The sequence below is a fragment of the Abramis brama genome (genome assembly GCF_963993115.1).
Source record: "Abramis brama genome assembly, chromosome: 14".
Classification (NCBI taxonomy): Eukaryota; Metazoa; Chordata; class Actinopteri; order Cypriniformes; family Leuciscidae; genus Abramis; species Abramis brama.
This window is the reverse complement of record NC_139976.1, coordinates 5574050-5587716: the sequence shown is the minus strand read 5'-3', so window position 1 is coordinate 5587716 and position 13667 is coordinate 5574050. Positions and strand designations below refer to the sequence as shown.

Sequence of the window (13667 nt, the reverse complement as noted above, 5' to 3'; positions counted from 1 at the left end):
GTTTTTGTTCAAAATGAATACTTTTATTTAACAAGGATGCATTAAATTTATCAAAAGTAACAAAAAAGACACACACACACACACACACACACACACACACACACACACACACACCTACCCATCACAGAAAACTTTCTGCAATTTCACATTTTCAAAAAAACATCACTTTTTTGATTTATAAGCTGTTTTCCTCATGGGGACCAAAAAATGTCCCCACACGAACAAGGATTTCGGATATATTGCCATCCTTGTGGGGTCCCCATAATGTAGGGTTTACCAGGCCCCACACACACACACACACACACACACACACACACACACACACACACACACACACTGGTTTATGTGGATTAGCCAGACTTTTTCTCCAAACAGGCCCGGTGGTGGTTTAGATGGACTACCCTTTCCTGAGGTCCTAGAGCTATGAGAATTCGATTAAAACACTCAAAAAAAATTGAAAAAAATTCAGGACACTTTAGACTTCAGATACACCCTTCAGAGCGTGATACACACCACCCTAAACCTATTGTGGTTTATAGAGACATTTCTCTTTTTGAAGAATATGTGACTTATAAGGACCAAAACAAACATTATTGGGACTTTAAAGGGACAATGACGTCACTTGCTCATTAACATAAATACACTAACATAAATACACATTAACCTGACACCACCAAGCATTAATGGGACTTGAATTATTATTTCATTGCACAACTCTAACATCACCATTGTTAGTTGGTGACACTGACTAACAGCCAGATAACAGCCTGTAAGAGCTAAACAATAGATTGTCACACAACACCAGTGCCATGACAATGAGAATTGAGGAAAAAAGTCAAGTCAACTTTATTTATATAGCACTTTTCACATTACAGATTGTATCAAAGCAGCTTCACAGTATTCAATTAAAATAATACATCAATGTATGTTTCTAGTGTAAAACGTCCACGTTTGGTAATGCTGATCAATAGAATTGTTGATTGATTAATTAAATTAAATTAAGTTAAGTTTATTTAATCAAATAAGTTATTCTTACCCAACTTCAAAATACCCATGGTTGCTCATAACAAAAAATAAATAAAATATAAAAAAAACTAAAAACTGTTTAACAGTTTGCTTTTGTGACTTTGGACTTTTGGGTCTTAAGCTTATTCGCCGTATCCCCCAGAGTTAGATAAGTCCACACACACCCTTCTCATCTCGGTGTGTGCCGTAACTCTGTCTGACGCACCCACCGCTAGCCTAGCTTAGCACAAAGACTGGAGGTAAACGGCTCCAGCTAGCATACTGCTCCCAATAAGTGACAAAATAACGCCAACATTTTCCTATTGACATGTTGTGATTTGTATAGTCACAGCATGTACAAATAACAAGGTCACATGAGACATGGACATCTTCTAACCGTATACATACTGGGAACTATATTCTCAGAAGACGAAGCACTGCTACTTGGGCGGAGGGATTTGCTCGCAGGACCTGAGAAGCCCGTGTTGAGGAGCAGAGAGTTCGCTCAGAGGGTTGCGCTAATCACTCCAGCCAGCAGTGCTTCGCCTTCTATATAGTAAAATCTATGAGAATATAGTTCCCAGTGTGTATACGGTTAGAAGACGGCTGTGTATCATGTGACCTTGTTATTCGTACACACAGTGACTATACAAATCACAACATGTAAATAGGAGAATGTTGGCGTTATTCTGTCACTTATTGGGAGCAGTATGCTAGCTGGAGCCGTTTACCTCCAGCGTTTGTGCTAAGCTAGGCTAGCGGTGGGTGCGTCAGACAGAGTTACAGGCCGCGCGGAGATGAGAAGGGTGTGTGTGGACTTATCTAACTCTGGGGGATACGGTGAATAAGCTAAAGTCCCAAAAGGTTGGCGTGTTCCTTTAACACAAACATAGAAACACCACCACAATTGTCAGTGTATTTAAATCTTTTTTTTTCTGACTGCCTCTGTGCAGCTATTCCTCTATTTCGTACAAAGTCCCTTATATTTTGCACTGTTCTTTGTGCCAACACGGGGTCTTCCACCAGTTTGCAGTGACTGCGTTCAGTTTAGGTGGCCAGTTTTCCCATGCTTACATGACCTTTGAAGTGTCGCATTACTGCGGCGACCTCAGCCTTAGACCACACTTTCTTCGCCACTCATCTGGATCCATGTTCCTCATCAGCATAATTCCCTGGAAGATAGGCAAACAAAAAAAGAATATAAATCACAAACAAAATGTGTTGTCCAGTTGAAGCCATCAAAACATGAGTTCAGTTAATGCCACAGTTGACAAGAAATTGCAGTTTACTTTTCTTAATTCACTCTGGGTATCAGTTGGTGTCTCACTCGATGTGATTTCACCAACTTTATTAACCCACATTAGAGTGTGGACAATATGGAGTGTATTTTTAGAATGTCTTTGCTGTTCATCTATTTATGTGGCCAAACCTTTTGCTATTTGAATTAATTCATAACTAAATTAACAGTAAGTAATACTACAATTAGTAACATGTCTTAAGTAATTTTGGCATTGTACTTCAACACACTGTATTTTAAATGAAACCAAGACTATGGGGTTTAAGGTCTGATTCTCAGTTTAAATCTGATTTCATAAGGTTAGCTAAATAGTGTTGGAACTTGGTCTGAAAGTTTAGTCTTGAAATTGAAACTGTACGTAACAATCAGCTTAATACTACTTTTAACCTCTTAATCTTCCAGATTTTGTGGCATGTTGTGTCTCAGTCATCCAGACCAATTTATTTTTAGTCTTTTAACCAACTTGCCAAAAAGAGAATTAATAGAACGTACTCATGGGCAATCAAGAGAACATGTGAAGAGAAGGAGGTAACTTTACTTTTATCTCAAATTCAGTATACATTTCCTGATAATAAAGTAAGTGTATATGCTCCCTTGCAGACAAGATGTCTTGTACAAATGCAGTACAGTTAAATTTAGGGCTATTTATTCATATCTCTTTCTTTAAGATTACTCTTGCATTTTGATAGTTGAAAACATCACAAAGACGTGCATAATAATCCTTCTGTTAAAGGGATACTTCACTGTTTTTTCATATTAAACTGTTATTCCCTTAACTAAGACGAGTTGATACATACCTCTCTCGTCTCAGTGCGTGCACTCAATCGCTCTGGCGCGCGGCAGCACTTTGATAGCACTTAGCTTAGCCCAGTTCATTCATTAGGGACCAAACAGAGATGAAGCTAGAAGCGACCAAACACCTCCACGTTTTCCCTATTTAAATACAGTAAGTCGAGTAGTTACACAACCAAGTATGGTGACAAAATAAAACGTGGCGCTTTTCTAAGCGGGTAAAAAGGATACCTATAATGTATGGCGGAATAGCACTTGGGACTCAATAGCACTTCGACTCGGCGCAGTAAAAAGTCACACTTGAAAAATCCTCTCCCTCTCACTTCTGTCAGTCACCAACGTGACTTTTTACTGCGCGAGTCGAAGTGCTATTCCGCCATACATTATAGTTATCCTTTTTACCCGCTTAGAAAAGCGCCACGTTTTATTTTGTGTCACCATACTTGGTCGTGTAACTGTAAGGGTTAGGGTTAGGATGTGGAGGTGTTTGGTCGCTTCTAGCTTCATCTCTGTTTGGTCCCTAATGAATGAACTGGGCTAAGCTAAGTGCTATCAAACTGTCGCCGCGCGCCAGAGCGATTAAGTGCACGCACTGAGACGAGAGAGGTATGCATCAACTCATCTTAGTTAAGGGAATAATGGTTTAATATGAAAAAATGGTGAAGTATCCCTTTAAGGGAGTTGGGCAAAGTAAGAATTTCATTGTAGGGTATAAACCAGTGTGTTTCTTCTGTGCATAGACAATAAACCTCTTGAATCTGAATCTTACCTTCAGAGGGAGGTACACTCACTTACTGTGGACAACACAAATGACACTGATCCTGTTGAAAACATAATTTAACAAGTTACTTTTGTCACAGGAAAAAATACATTTTATCAGCAGAGACTATGAATTGAGTTAACATACCAAAGTCTCCCATGTCATGGTCTTGCTCTGTGGTTGTAGAGTCAATATCCATAGGCTCCACAGTTCCAAGCTCTGATGCGGTGAGATCTGTGTTGCTGTCATCAGATTCACTCCCACTGTCTTCAGCATCACTTAACGCAATCTCATCTGGAAAATGGCATTAGTAAAACTCAGAGGTGGAAAGAGTACTTGAAAACCATACTTGAGTAAAAAGACAGATACCTTGCAGCATAAATTACTCGATTACAAGTCACCAATACCAATACGAGTAAAAGTGATTAACAATACTTTAGTATTACTTATACTAAATCTAGGCTCAAAGATGCACTAGTCCTTGACACCTGAGACAGGCAGGTGAAAATAAGAAACAATTGATTTGTAAAATGAGAAGTCATGTTTATTTTCTAAAATCTAAATAAAACTGAACACCTCAATAGTCTAATAAATCAGGGTCGACACAACAGCCTCTTAAAGGGATTGTTCACCCAAAAATGAAAATTCTGTCTTCATGTAGTCAACCTCAAGTTGTTCCAAACCTGTATACATTTCTTTGTTCTGCTGTACACAAAGATAGATATTTTGTAACCAAGTAGATTTTGCCAGCCATTGACTACTACAGCAGAACAAAGACAAGTTTGGAACAACTTGAGGGTGAGTAAATGATGACAATTTTCATTTTTGGGTGAACTATCTATTTAAGCATTTACAAACTCTCAAGTCTCAGTTAAGCTCAAGTGCACAAAAAGGCCACACGTAAACCAATATCCTTCAAAAAGGCCTTGTCAATAATGTGGATAAAAAAAATTGTTAAGTAAAATTAAATAGTCAAAGTCTAATTGCACTGGATGTGCTGGTTTTGGACTCATCACTGGCTGCAGTCCTGATCTAAATCAAACGTCTGCGATTTAGCACCTACTAATGCACTCGCATTCGCGTAAAGTAGACTTGTTGAAAAGTTTGGGTGAGTAAGGGCAAAACGCACAAGATATAGTTCAGTCAATGCCACTTAGATGGAAATATCACTTTCTGCAGCAGTTTGTTTTTGCCATAAAGAAAAGTTAGGTGCCATGCAAAATGTAATTTGTAATTGCATTACTCATCACAAATGTATTGGAGTAAAAAGTACATTTACTTCTTCAAAAATGTAGTCAAGTAGAGTAAAATTAGCTAATATCTTTGATACTCAGTACAACTACAAAGTAGCCAAAAATATACTCAAGTACAGTTGCTAATTACATTTACTCAAATAGTTTACAGCTCTGGTAAAACTCTCATAAATAGCTGGACATAAAAATCTGTGGTTGAAATAGCCACATCAAATAAGGAAAAGATAGTACTTGGTTTTGTACTTTTTGCAAAGTAACTATTTTTACTTGAGTAGTTTTGAGCTATTATACCTGCGTTTATGTTTAATGTGGTCCATGAGCACATAAGATAAATGATTACACAATATGATATTAGGTTAATATTTAAAGTAATTTGACTGCACCTACACAAACATAATTTTGAATTACTGTCCAGCCATACTGTAGACTTAAGTTTATATTTCTGAATAGTAGTCCTCGACTCATACTTGGACATGAAAGGTGATTTTTTTTTTTCTTGGAAAGGGATGCTAACTACGCCAAGTCTAGATGTTTATCTAAAAAAACAAAAACTCAGATAATATCTACAAGGGCTAATTTCTGTACAAACCTTCAATTTCAATCTCATCCAGTGACTTCCCCTGGATGCTGCAAAGGTTTCCTTTACTAGCAAGTAATGACAAAGAATATTCTGACTCCGAATCAGGTATGTATTCCTTGTCAGACATGTCCTCAGCATCATCAGATGATATTTGGTCCAATGCTGGATGTGGAACTTTGTCCTGAACTGACAGCAGTTCATCATCAGAAGCCTTAGGAGACTGCTGCGCCTGAATTGGTGAGAAAGCAAATTATTTTACATGGTGATTGAATCTTATAGACAGTTCAAGTTCAACACTCACTTAGTAGATACTCACCTGTGCTGTGCTGTTAAAGTCATCTCTTTTAATTTGCTTGAGGCAGGATTTATGCCAGACCCCTGAACAAACTGGAACACATTTGAGTAAAATAATGTTAACACTGCAGGTCTATTTAAGTGGTTAGAGCACAACACACTCTATACTAATTCAGTAAATATCTAACCTGTGCATCGATAGCCAAGCCACTTGAAGGAAGATACGGGTCCCACACAACGAACACACTTGTCCAAGGAGGATACTGTTGCGCACACAAGGCGGTGTTTTTGACACTGTTGGCAAAAATTTTTATTGTAGTGTTTACTTATGCCACTTAGTTTGGACAAAGATATTTCATATTTACGCCACATAGTTTGGACAGAAAGATATTTCATATTAACATGTCGATATCTAATTTTAAATCCAATACCAATGTGACATTTAATTTACCTGATACATATGATTACCCTTTTATTGCATTGTATTTTGTTATTTATAGCGCATCTTATTTATATGCAGCTTATTTAAAGCATTTCCTATATGAAGATATACCTTCTTCATATTTTTAAATTGTAGATGGGGAATTTGTGGTTAGCCTCAGTGTCAGGAGCTGACTTCTTCTAGCCCAGTATAACTAATAGGGTGCCTTTCCATTACATGTAACCAAACGACTTAGCATTCACATTAAACCAACATAAAGATCCAATGCAGGCAGTCCAAGTGTTCTTAAAAACCAAAGTGATGCCTCTGGGGACGGGACCCTCTAAACTGCATGGACCTCCCAAGTCATGTTTGGGTGGGGTTCAGTGTTTGATACACATACACTCAGATATTATACTGACTGAAGTTTGAAAAGGCACATTTATACAAATGTCCTTCCATTCCATTGTCCACATAAAGCACGTTCTACTCAGGCGACTGTCCACATAAAGCATGTTCTACTCAGGCGATTGTCCACGTAAAGCATGTTCTACTCAGGCGACTACACACACACATACACACACACACACATTGAAATAGGTTGGCAGATTTAACATTTTGCCACAAATAAGTTGTACATGAGATTTAATTTACCTCTCCAACCTTACCGCTCAGTGAGTGGGCTGAGCTCTGGACTAGTCTGATTCGGGTGGCTGGCGGCTGTATGGGTGCACTTGCTCTCAGTGGTCAGCTGTAGAAGATGAAACAGAGACAAAGGACAATAAAGAGAAAGTCCTGGGAGCGTGATACTAGAGAGGACATTTGACGTCTGAGTAAAAAAATAAACCATTCTACTGTTGACAGAAAGACGGAGGAAAACCTTGCTTTAAAACTCAATGACAACGTCTTTGATATTAACAATCAAGTGCAAGATATTAATAAAAATCTATCTTTTGTGAGGACATACCTCTTCAGTGTCATCAGTTGTGGGAGGGGGATTTGTGGTACCACACATCTTTGGGGCCATTTCATGATCAAGGCCCTGTAAAAAGGAAAAAAACAAATAAACAAAATATTGTAGACCACAGACTATGAAAACTACACTCTGATGAACACATTCATGTTCACCGCGACTTCTACAGATTACCAGTTCCCACAACACAACTTGCTAAGATTTCCAAACTGCTTTTGTCAAATGGAGAAAGGAAACCTTTGCAGCATGCAGGGGAAGTCACTGGATGAGATTGAAATTGAAGGTTTGTACAGAAATTAGCCCTTGTAGATATTATCTGAGTTTTTGTTTTTTTCCTTTGAATGTTTGAATGCAGCTTATTTAAAGCATATCCTATATGAAGATATACCTTCTTCATATTTTTAAATTGTAGATGGGGAATTTGTGGTTAGCCTCAGTGTCAGGAGCTGACTTCTTCTAGCCCAGTATAACTAATAGGGTGCCTTTCCATTACATGTAACCAAACGACTTAGCATTCACATTAAACCAACATAAAGATCCAATGCAGGCAGTCCAAGTGTTCTTAAAAACCAAAGTGATGCCTCTGGGGACGGGACCCTCTAAACTGCATGGACCTCCCAAGTCATGTTTGGGTGGGGTTCAGTGTTTGATACACATACACTCAGATATTATACTGACTGAAGCTTGAAAAGGCACATTTATACAAATGTCCTTCCATTCCATTGTCCACATAAAGCACGTTCTACTCAGGCGACTGTCCACATAAAGCATGTTCTACTCAGGCGATTGTCCACGTAAAGCATGTTCTACTCAGGCGACTGTCCACATAAAGCACGTTCTACTCAGGCGACTGTCCACATAAAGCACGTTCTACTCAGGCGACTGTCCACATAAAGCACGTTCTACTCAGGCGACTGTCCACATAAAGCATGTTCTACTCAGGCGATTGTCCACGTAAAGCATGTTCTACTCAGGCGACTGTCCACATAAAGCACGTTCTACTCAGGCGACTGTCCACATAAAGCATGTTCTACTCAGGCGACTGTCCACATAAAGCACGTTCTACTCAGGCGACTGTCCACATAAAGCACGTTCTACTCAGGCGATTGTCCACGTAAAGCATGTTCTACTCAGGCGATTGTCCACGTAAAGCATGTTCTACTCAGGCGACTACACACACACATACACACACACACACATTGAAATAGGTTGGCAGATTTAACATTTTGCCACAAATAAGTTGTACATGAGATTTAATTTACCTCTCCAACCTTGGTGAGTGGGCTGAGCTCTGGACTAGTCTGATTCGGGTGGCTGGCGGCTGTATGGGTGCACTTGCTCTCAGTGGTCAGCTGTAGAAGATGAAACAGAGACAAAGGACAATAAAGAGAAAGTCCTGGGAGCGTGATACTAGAGAGGACATTTGACGTCTGAGTAAAAAAATAAACCATTCTACTGTTGACAGAAAGACGGAGGAAAACCTTGCTTTAAAACTCACTGACAACGTCTTTGATATTAACAATCAAGAGCAAGATATTAATAAAAATCTATCTTTTGTGAGGACATACCTCTTCAGTGTCATCAGTTGTGGATGGGGGATTTGTGGTGCCACACATCTTTGGGGCCATTTCATCATCAAGGCCCTGTAAAAAGGAAAAAACAACAAAAAAAGATAAATTATAATAAATATCTTCAAGACAAGATGTTCCCTGTGTAGCATTCAGTGAAAAGATATCATGGCTGTATTTCAGTGAGTGTTTTGTGGAAAACATGTAGTCTCTGAAACGGTTCTTTAGACACTGAACAGGCCACATGACTACAGTCTGTAGACTATGAAAACTACACTCTGATGAATACAGCATTTGATTACTTTGTTGTTTATCTATTGTCAGCCAACTTCGTAGAATGATTGCAATTCTAGAATAATTGACTAAGCTTTTACATGGAGTGAGGGGTTAGTCCTTTTATAGTTCTTAGATTTGCTATGATTCTTTTAAATGACATCTTGTCATGAATTTTCGTCAGTGCTGTTGAATGGGTGCCTTTCCATTACATGTAACCAAACGACTTAGCATTCACATTAAACCAACATAAAGATCCAATGCAGGCAGTCCAAGTGTTCTTAAAAACCAAAGTGATGCCTCTGGGGACGGAACCCTCTAAACTGCATGGACCTCCCAAGTCATGTTTGGGTGGGGTTCAGTGTTTGATACACATACACTCAGATATTATACTGACTGAAGCTTGAAAAGGCACATTTAGACAAATGTCCTTCCATTCCATTGTCCACATAAAGCATGTTCTACTCAGGCGACTGTCCACATAAAGCATGTTCTGCTCAGGCGACTGTCCACATAAAGCATGTTCTGCTCAGGCGACTGTCCACATAAAGCATGTTCTGCTCAGGCGACCACACACACACACACACACACACACACACACACATTGAAATAGGTTGGCAGATTTAACATTTTGCCACAAATAAGTTGTACATGAGATTTAATTTACCTCTCCAACCTTGGTGAGTGGGCTGAGCTCTGGACTAGTCTGATTCGGGTGGCTGGCGGCTGTATGGGTGCACTTGCTCTCAGTGGTCAGCTGTAGAAGATGAAACAGAGACAAAGGACAATAAAGAGAAAGTCCTGGGAGCGTGATACTAGAGAGGACATTTGACGTCTGAGTAAAAAAATAAACCATTCTACTGTTGACAGAAAGACGGAGGAAAACCTTGCTTTAAAACTCACTGACAACGTCTTTGATATTAACAATCAAGTGCAAGATATTAATAAAAATCTATCTTTTGTGAGGACATACCTCTTCAGTTGTGGAAGGGGGATTTGTGGTGCCACACATCTTTGGGGCCATTTCATCATCAAGGCCCTGTAAAAAGGAAAAAATATATAATAATAATAATAATAATATAATATATATATATAACACTCTACACACTGCACAAGATACTTGTCAGGTCTGTTGCCCCTCATGTTTTGTATATTGATCATTGTGGTTGGTTACTAGGTACCAATTAATTTATCTTACAGGTTTAGTACACTAACAGAACATCATAAACACATTACATTTATTTAATGGCCTGAAAGTACTCATATTAATGATATAACAGCCTTCCTGTGTCACTGCAACTTCATATTTAAAAAAAATAATGTGGGCTACTAAGAAAGTATTTAATTCTATAAAACAAACACAATGTCTGTAATAAAAGTTAAGGCTTTAACTAGCTACGCCTTGCTCATTAAGCCATGCGGTAGCCACAAGCTCAACTTAACCTAGCTAGCTTTCATTTTAAAAACAAAACTACCAAATTTGACTTGCTGGCAATGTTACTTCTGTCCTCATCTCTACCTGCTGTCCTCCACCTCTTTAGCCTGAGGCTTAATGAGCAGGATATGTTGATAGCCACTCAAGCTAGCTCAGCTAACATTGTGGTAAATATATAGCATTTTACAGTAATTGTAAGTTACAAGTTACAATTTCTTGCAAATAAGAAACACTTAATGCAAAAATGCAACTATATTTATAAATATAATTATTACCTGTATGTATTTAATCCAGTAAATCCAACGACGTCGAGCTGACACTTCCGAGGTGTGGTCCATTAGGTATTTAATTAGCGACAGCTGGGCCATGTGCTGTGGGCGGAGCTTCCCGTCGACTTCCGTTTGTTACCGCCCACATGCGCAAACCAGCCAATCACAAGACGGCCCGCCAAAATGCACCGTGTGTATCAGAAATGTGTATGAAACTGCAATATAAAACCCAGCTGTGGGGTCGCTGTTCTATACACTGGGATACACTCAAAATCAGGTCAAGTGGTAAATGAGGACTTTCAAAGAAAAAGAGAATATATGTTGTTCAGACACTAACAAATGCAGTTACACTCTTTGATTTACGAGGACCTTGGCATAGTCCCCGTATTACCCTTAGGTCCGTGGAGCCCAGGTGAAATGTCTGGCGTGTTGTCCATGTAAACCACATATACCAACACACACACACACACACACACACACACTCACACATACATACATACATGTATATATACAGTATGTATGTGTGAGTGTGTGTGAGTGTGTGTGTGTGTGTGTGTGTGTGTGTGTGTGTGTGTGTGGCCTGGTAAACCCTGTTGTGTGTGTGTGTGTGGCCTGGTAAACAATCTTTTATATATATATAAAAGATTGTATAATGTTATGAAAGATTTCTATTTTAAATAAAGTGTTCTTTAGAAATTTCTGTTCATCAAAGAATCCTGGAAAAAAAAAAAATCAAAAAAAAAAAATCAAGGTTTCCAGAAAATAATAACCAGCACAACTGTTTTCAACATTGATAATTATAAGAAGAAATGTTTCAAATGATTTCCAAATAATCTGTGACAATAAGACTAGAATAATGATGCTGAAAAATCAGCTTTGCATAACAAGAATAAATTCGATTTTAAAATATTAAAATAAAAAACAATTATTTTGAATGGTAATACTATTTCATATAGATTTTTTTTTAAAATCAGCCTTGGTGAGCATAAGAGACTTCAAAAACATAAAAAATCTTACTGACCTCAATAATTAGTCACAAAACTATTTAGACTTTGAAACATTATTAATTTGCTATGAAAATTAACAATTTTATATTTATTTATGGACAAAATCTCTGTTCTTTGTTGTTCAACTTCCCTCCCTGCATGGAGTACCTCCCATAAAATCTTATAATGACATAAAGGATTAAGATCAATTGAACGCTAAAGGATAAAACCTAAACTGAAAGACAAGGTATAACACAAGAGCAATATTGATAGACTTAACTAAACCAGCACTGACTCTCCAATATGTCCCTCAGCTCCAGAGAGGCAAACAATAGGCATATTGCATATATTTGATTGAGTGTATTATTATTATGAATTTAGGTTTGTGTTCCCAGGAAACTGCCAGCATGTCTTTAGTAAAATTACATGCTGTGAGAAGTAGCAGAAGGAGATTGAGCCTCATAGTTCTGCCTGTTTCAGCATGTACTTGGCATTCAAAAGTGTCCCTAAAGAGCTGCGAGAACAAAATAGAGGGTAGAAGAGAGAGACTCAAGCTTGCTTCATTTCATCTTTGATTATTTCATAATGTCTTATACTCTATTAAAGCTTTTTGCTTAAATTTTACAGTAATTTGATTATAATTCATACCAATGTAATTAAAACCAACACAGGCTTGCATTTCAGTTAGCTAATCGCATTACTAATAATCAATTTGAGGGTATCCTGAGGGCAAAGGCATCTGTCTCTTCCTGAAGGGCAACAGATTTACTAACTGACTTGTCAGCCAATACAATAGATCCACACACCTACTAGACAGTTGTGTCTCAGTCCTGGACTGCATCCCAGTTCACACAGGGTGAACACGGTTAAAGTGAGACACTTTAAAGTGTAGACTCAGCCTCAGACGTCATGCCCTCAGACCGTTGGCTGAACGTCTGATGCACATGGAAAAACAAGATTGGAAACATTTCAGGAGTTTCTAAGTCGTCATCTGATTGGTTGAATTCTACAGGATTTCCGGGTGACTTGTGTGTCACGTACTTTAACGGTCCGGCTGGAAACAAAAATGCTGTGATGCCAAACCTCCTCATAGAAGAAGAAAGCCGCCATGTTTACAACTGTGACAATGAGCGCTTATCAGGATCAACTAAATGCTAGATTTTCAAAAGTAGTATGTTAAGTATGTAAAGTTTGTGGCATAGACTCTTTAAAATACATCCAAGAATTTTACACACCTTTTTTTTATAGTAGGGACATCAACGTTTGCATTTTCACGCCTGTAAACATAACGCTGAACAAAACGAACTGTGATTGGTTGCTTTACATGTCAGTCAGATGACCTCTGGTCAGTCCTTGGCCAATGAAAGCTGCTATGGGAGTCCAGACCTTCTGCCATCAGACTACTTAAAGTGAAACTTTAACCCGCATTGTATTGTTACATTGTCGGTAGTATATGTAAATGAAAAATGCTTACTCATTGTCCATATTACAGTACCTGGACCGAGATATTCTCGTTTATTAAGACTTTTGACAGCTCCAGGACTTTCGAGAAAACTAAACTGCATTTTTGTATCCGTGCCTACGGACAGTCGGATCGACAGAACAGTTATTGTAAATCGCTAAAATTGCATCGTACTGTCTACATTATGGTAAAAATTGAACACTACAATGGCAACAGCTTTACCTGTTCGTGATGGCGTTTTGCTTCGGGGGTTGGGAGGAATGGCCGTTTCTTTCAGTTTTTTTCCCCCTCTGTTTGGC

The 13667-nt window shown here is 38.4% G+C and overlaps 1 protein-coding gene across 4 annotated transcripts; it reads right to left on the bottom strand.

The window, feature by feature from the left end:
- Window positions 1–1826: 1826 nt before the first annotated feature.
- LOC311096445 (uncharacterized protein) lies at window positions 1827–11389 on the bottom strand. 4 transcript variants are annotated; one of them, XM_084135578.1, is made up of 11 exons: window positions 10927–11389; window positions 10190–10255; window positions 9884–9973; window positions 8944–9018; window positions 8638–8727; window positions 6170–6275; window positions 6004–6074; window positions 5697–5916; window positions 4002–4148; window positions 3864–3915; window positions 1827–2177 (listed from the first exon to the last, which is right to left on the bottom strand). In XM_084135578.1, the coding sequence occupies exons 1-10, from the start codon at window positions 11017–11019 to the stop codon at window positions 3866–3868; spliced, it is 1008 nt and encodes a 335-aa protein (XP_083991704.1). In that variant the 5' UTR covers window positions 11020–11389; the 3' UTR covers window positions 1827–2177; window positions 3864–3865. The 4 variants fall into 4 exon arrangements, with proteins under 4 accessions (XP_083991704.1, XP_083991705.1, XP_083991707.1 ...); XM_084135580.1 differs by lacking the exons at window positions 1827–2177; window positions 3864–3915 and adding exons at window positions 7071–7153; window positions 7370–7444 and having other exon boundaries at window positions 4009–4148; XM_084135579.1 differs by lacking the exon at window positions 3864–3915.
- Window positions 11390–13667: the final 2278 nt, after the last annotated feature.

Bases quoted from the DNA above. Each gene is read 5' to 3' on its own strand.
- LOC311096445 (XM_084135578.1), bottom strand. From the start codon at position 11,019: ATGGCCCAGCTGTCGCTAATTAAATACCTAATGGACCACACCTCGGAA. The intron at 10,256-10,926 runs GTAATAATTATA...TCCTTTTTACAG, and splicing joins ACTGGATTAAATACATACAG to GGCCTTGATGATGAAATGGC. The intron at 8,728-8,943 runs GTATGTCCTCAC...CATCTTCTACAG, and splicing joins CAACTGATGACACTGAAGAG to CTGACCACTGAGAGCAAGTG.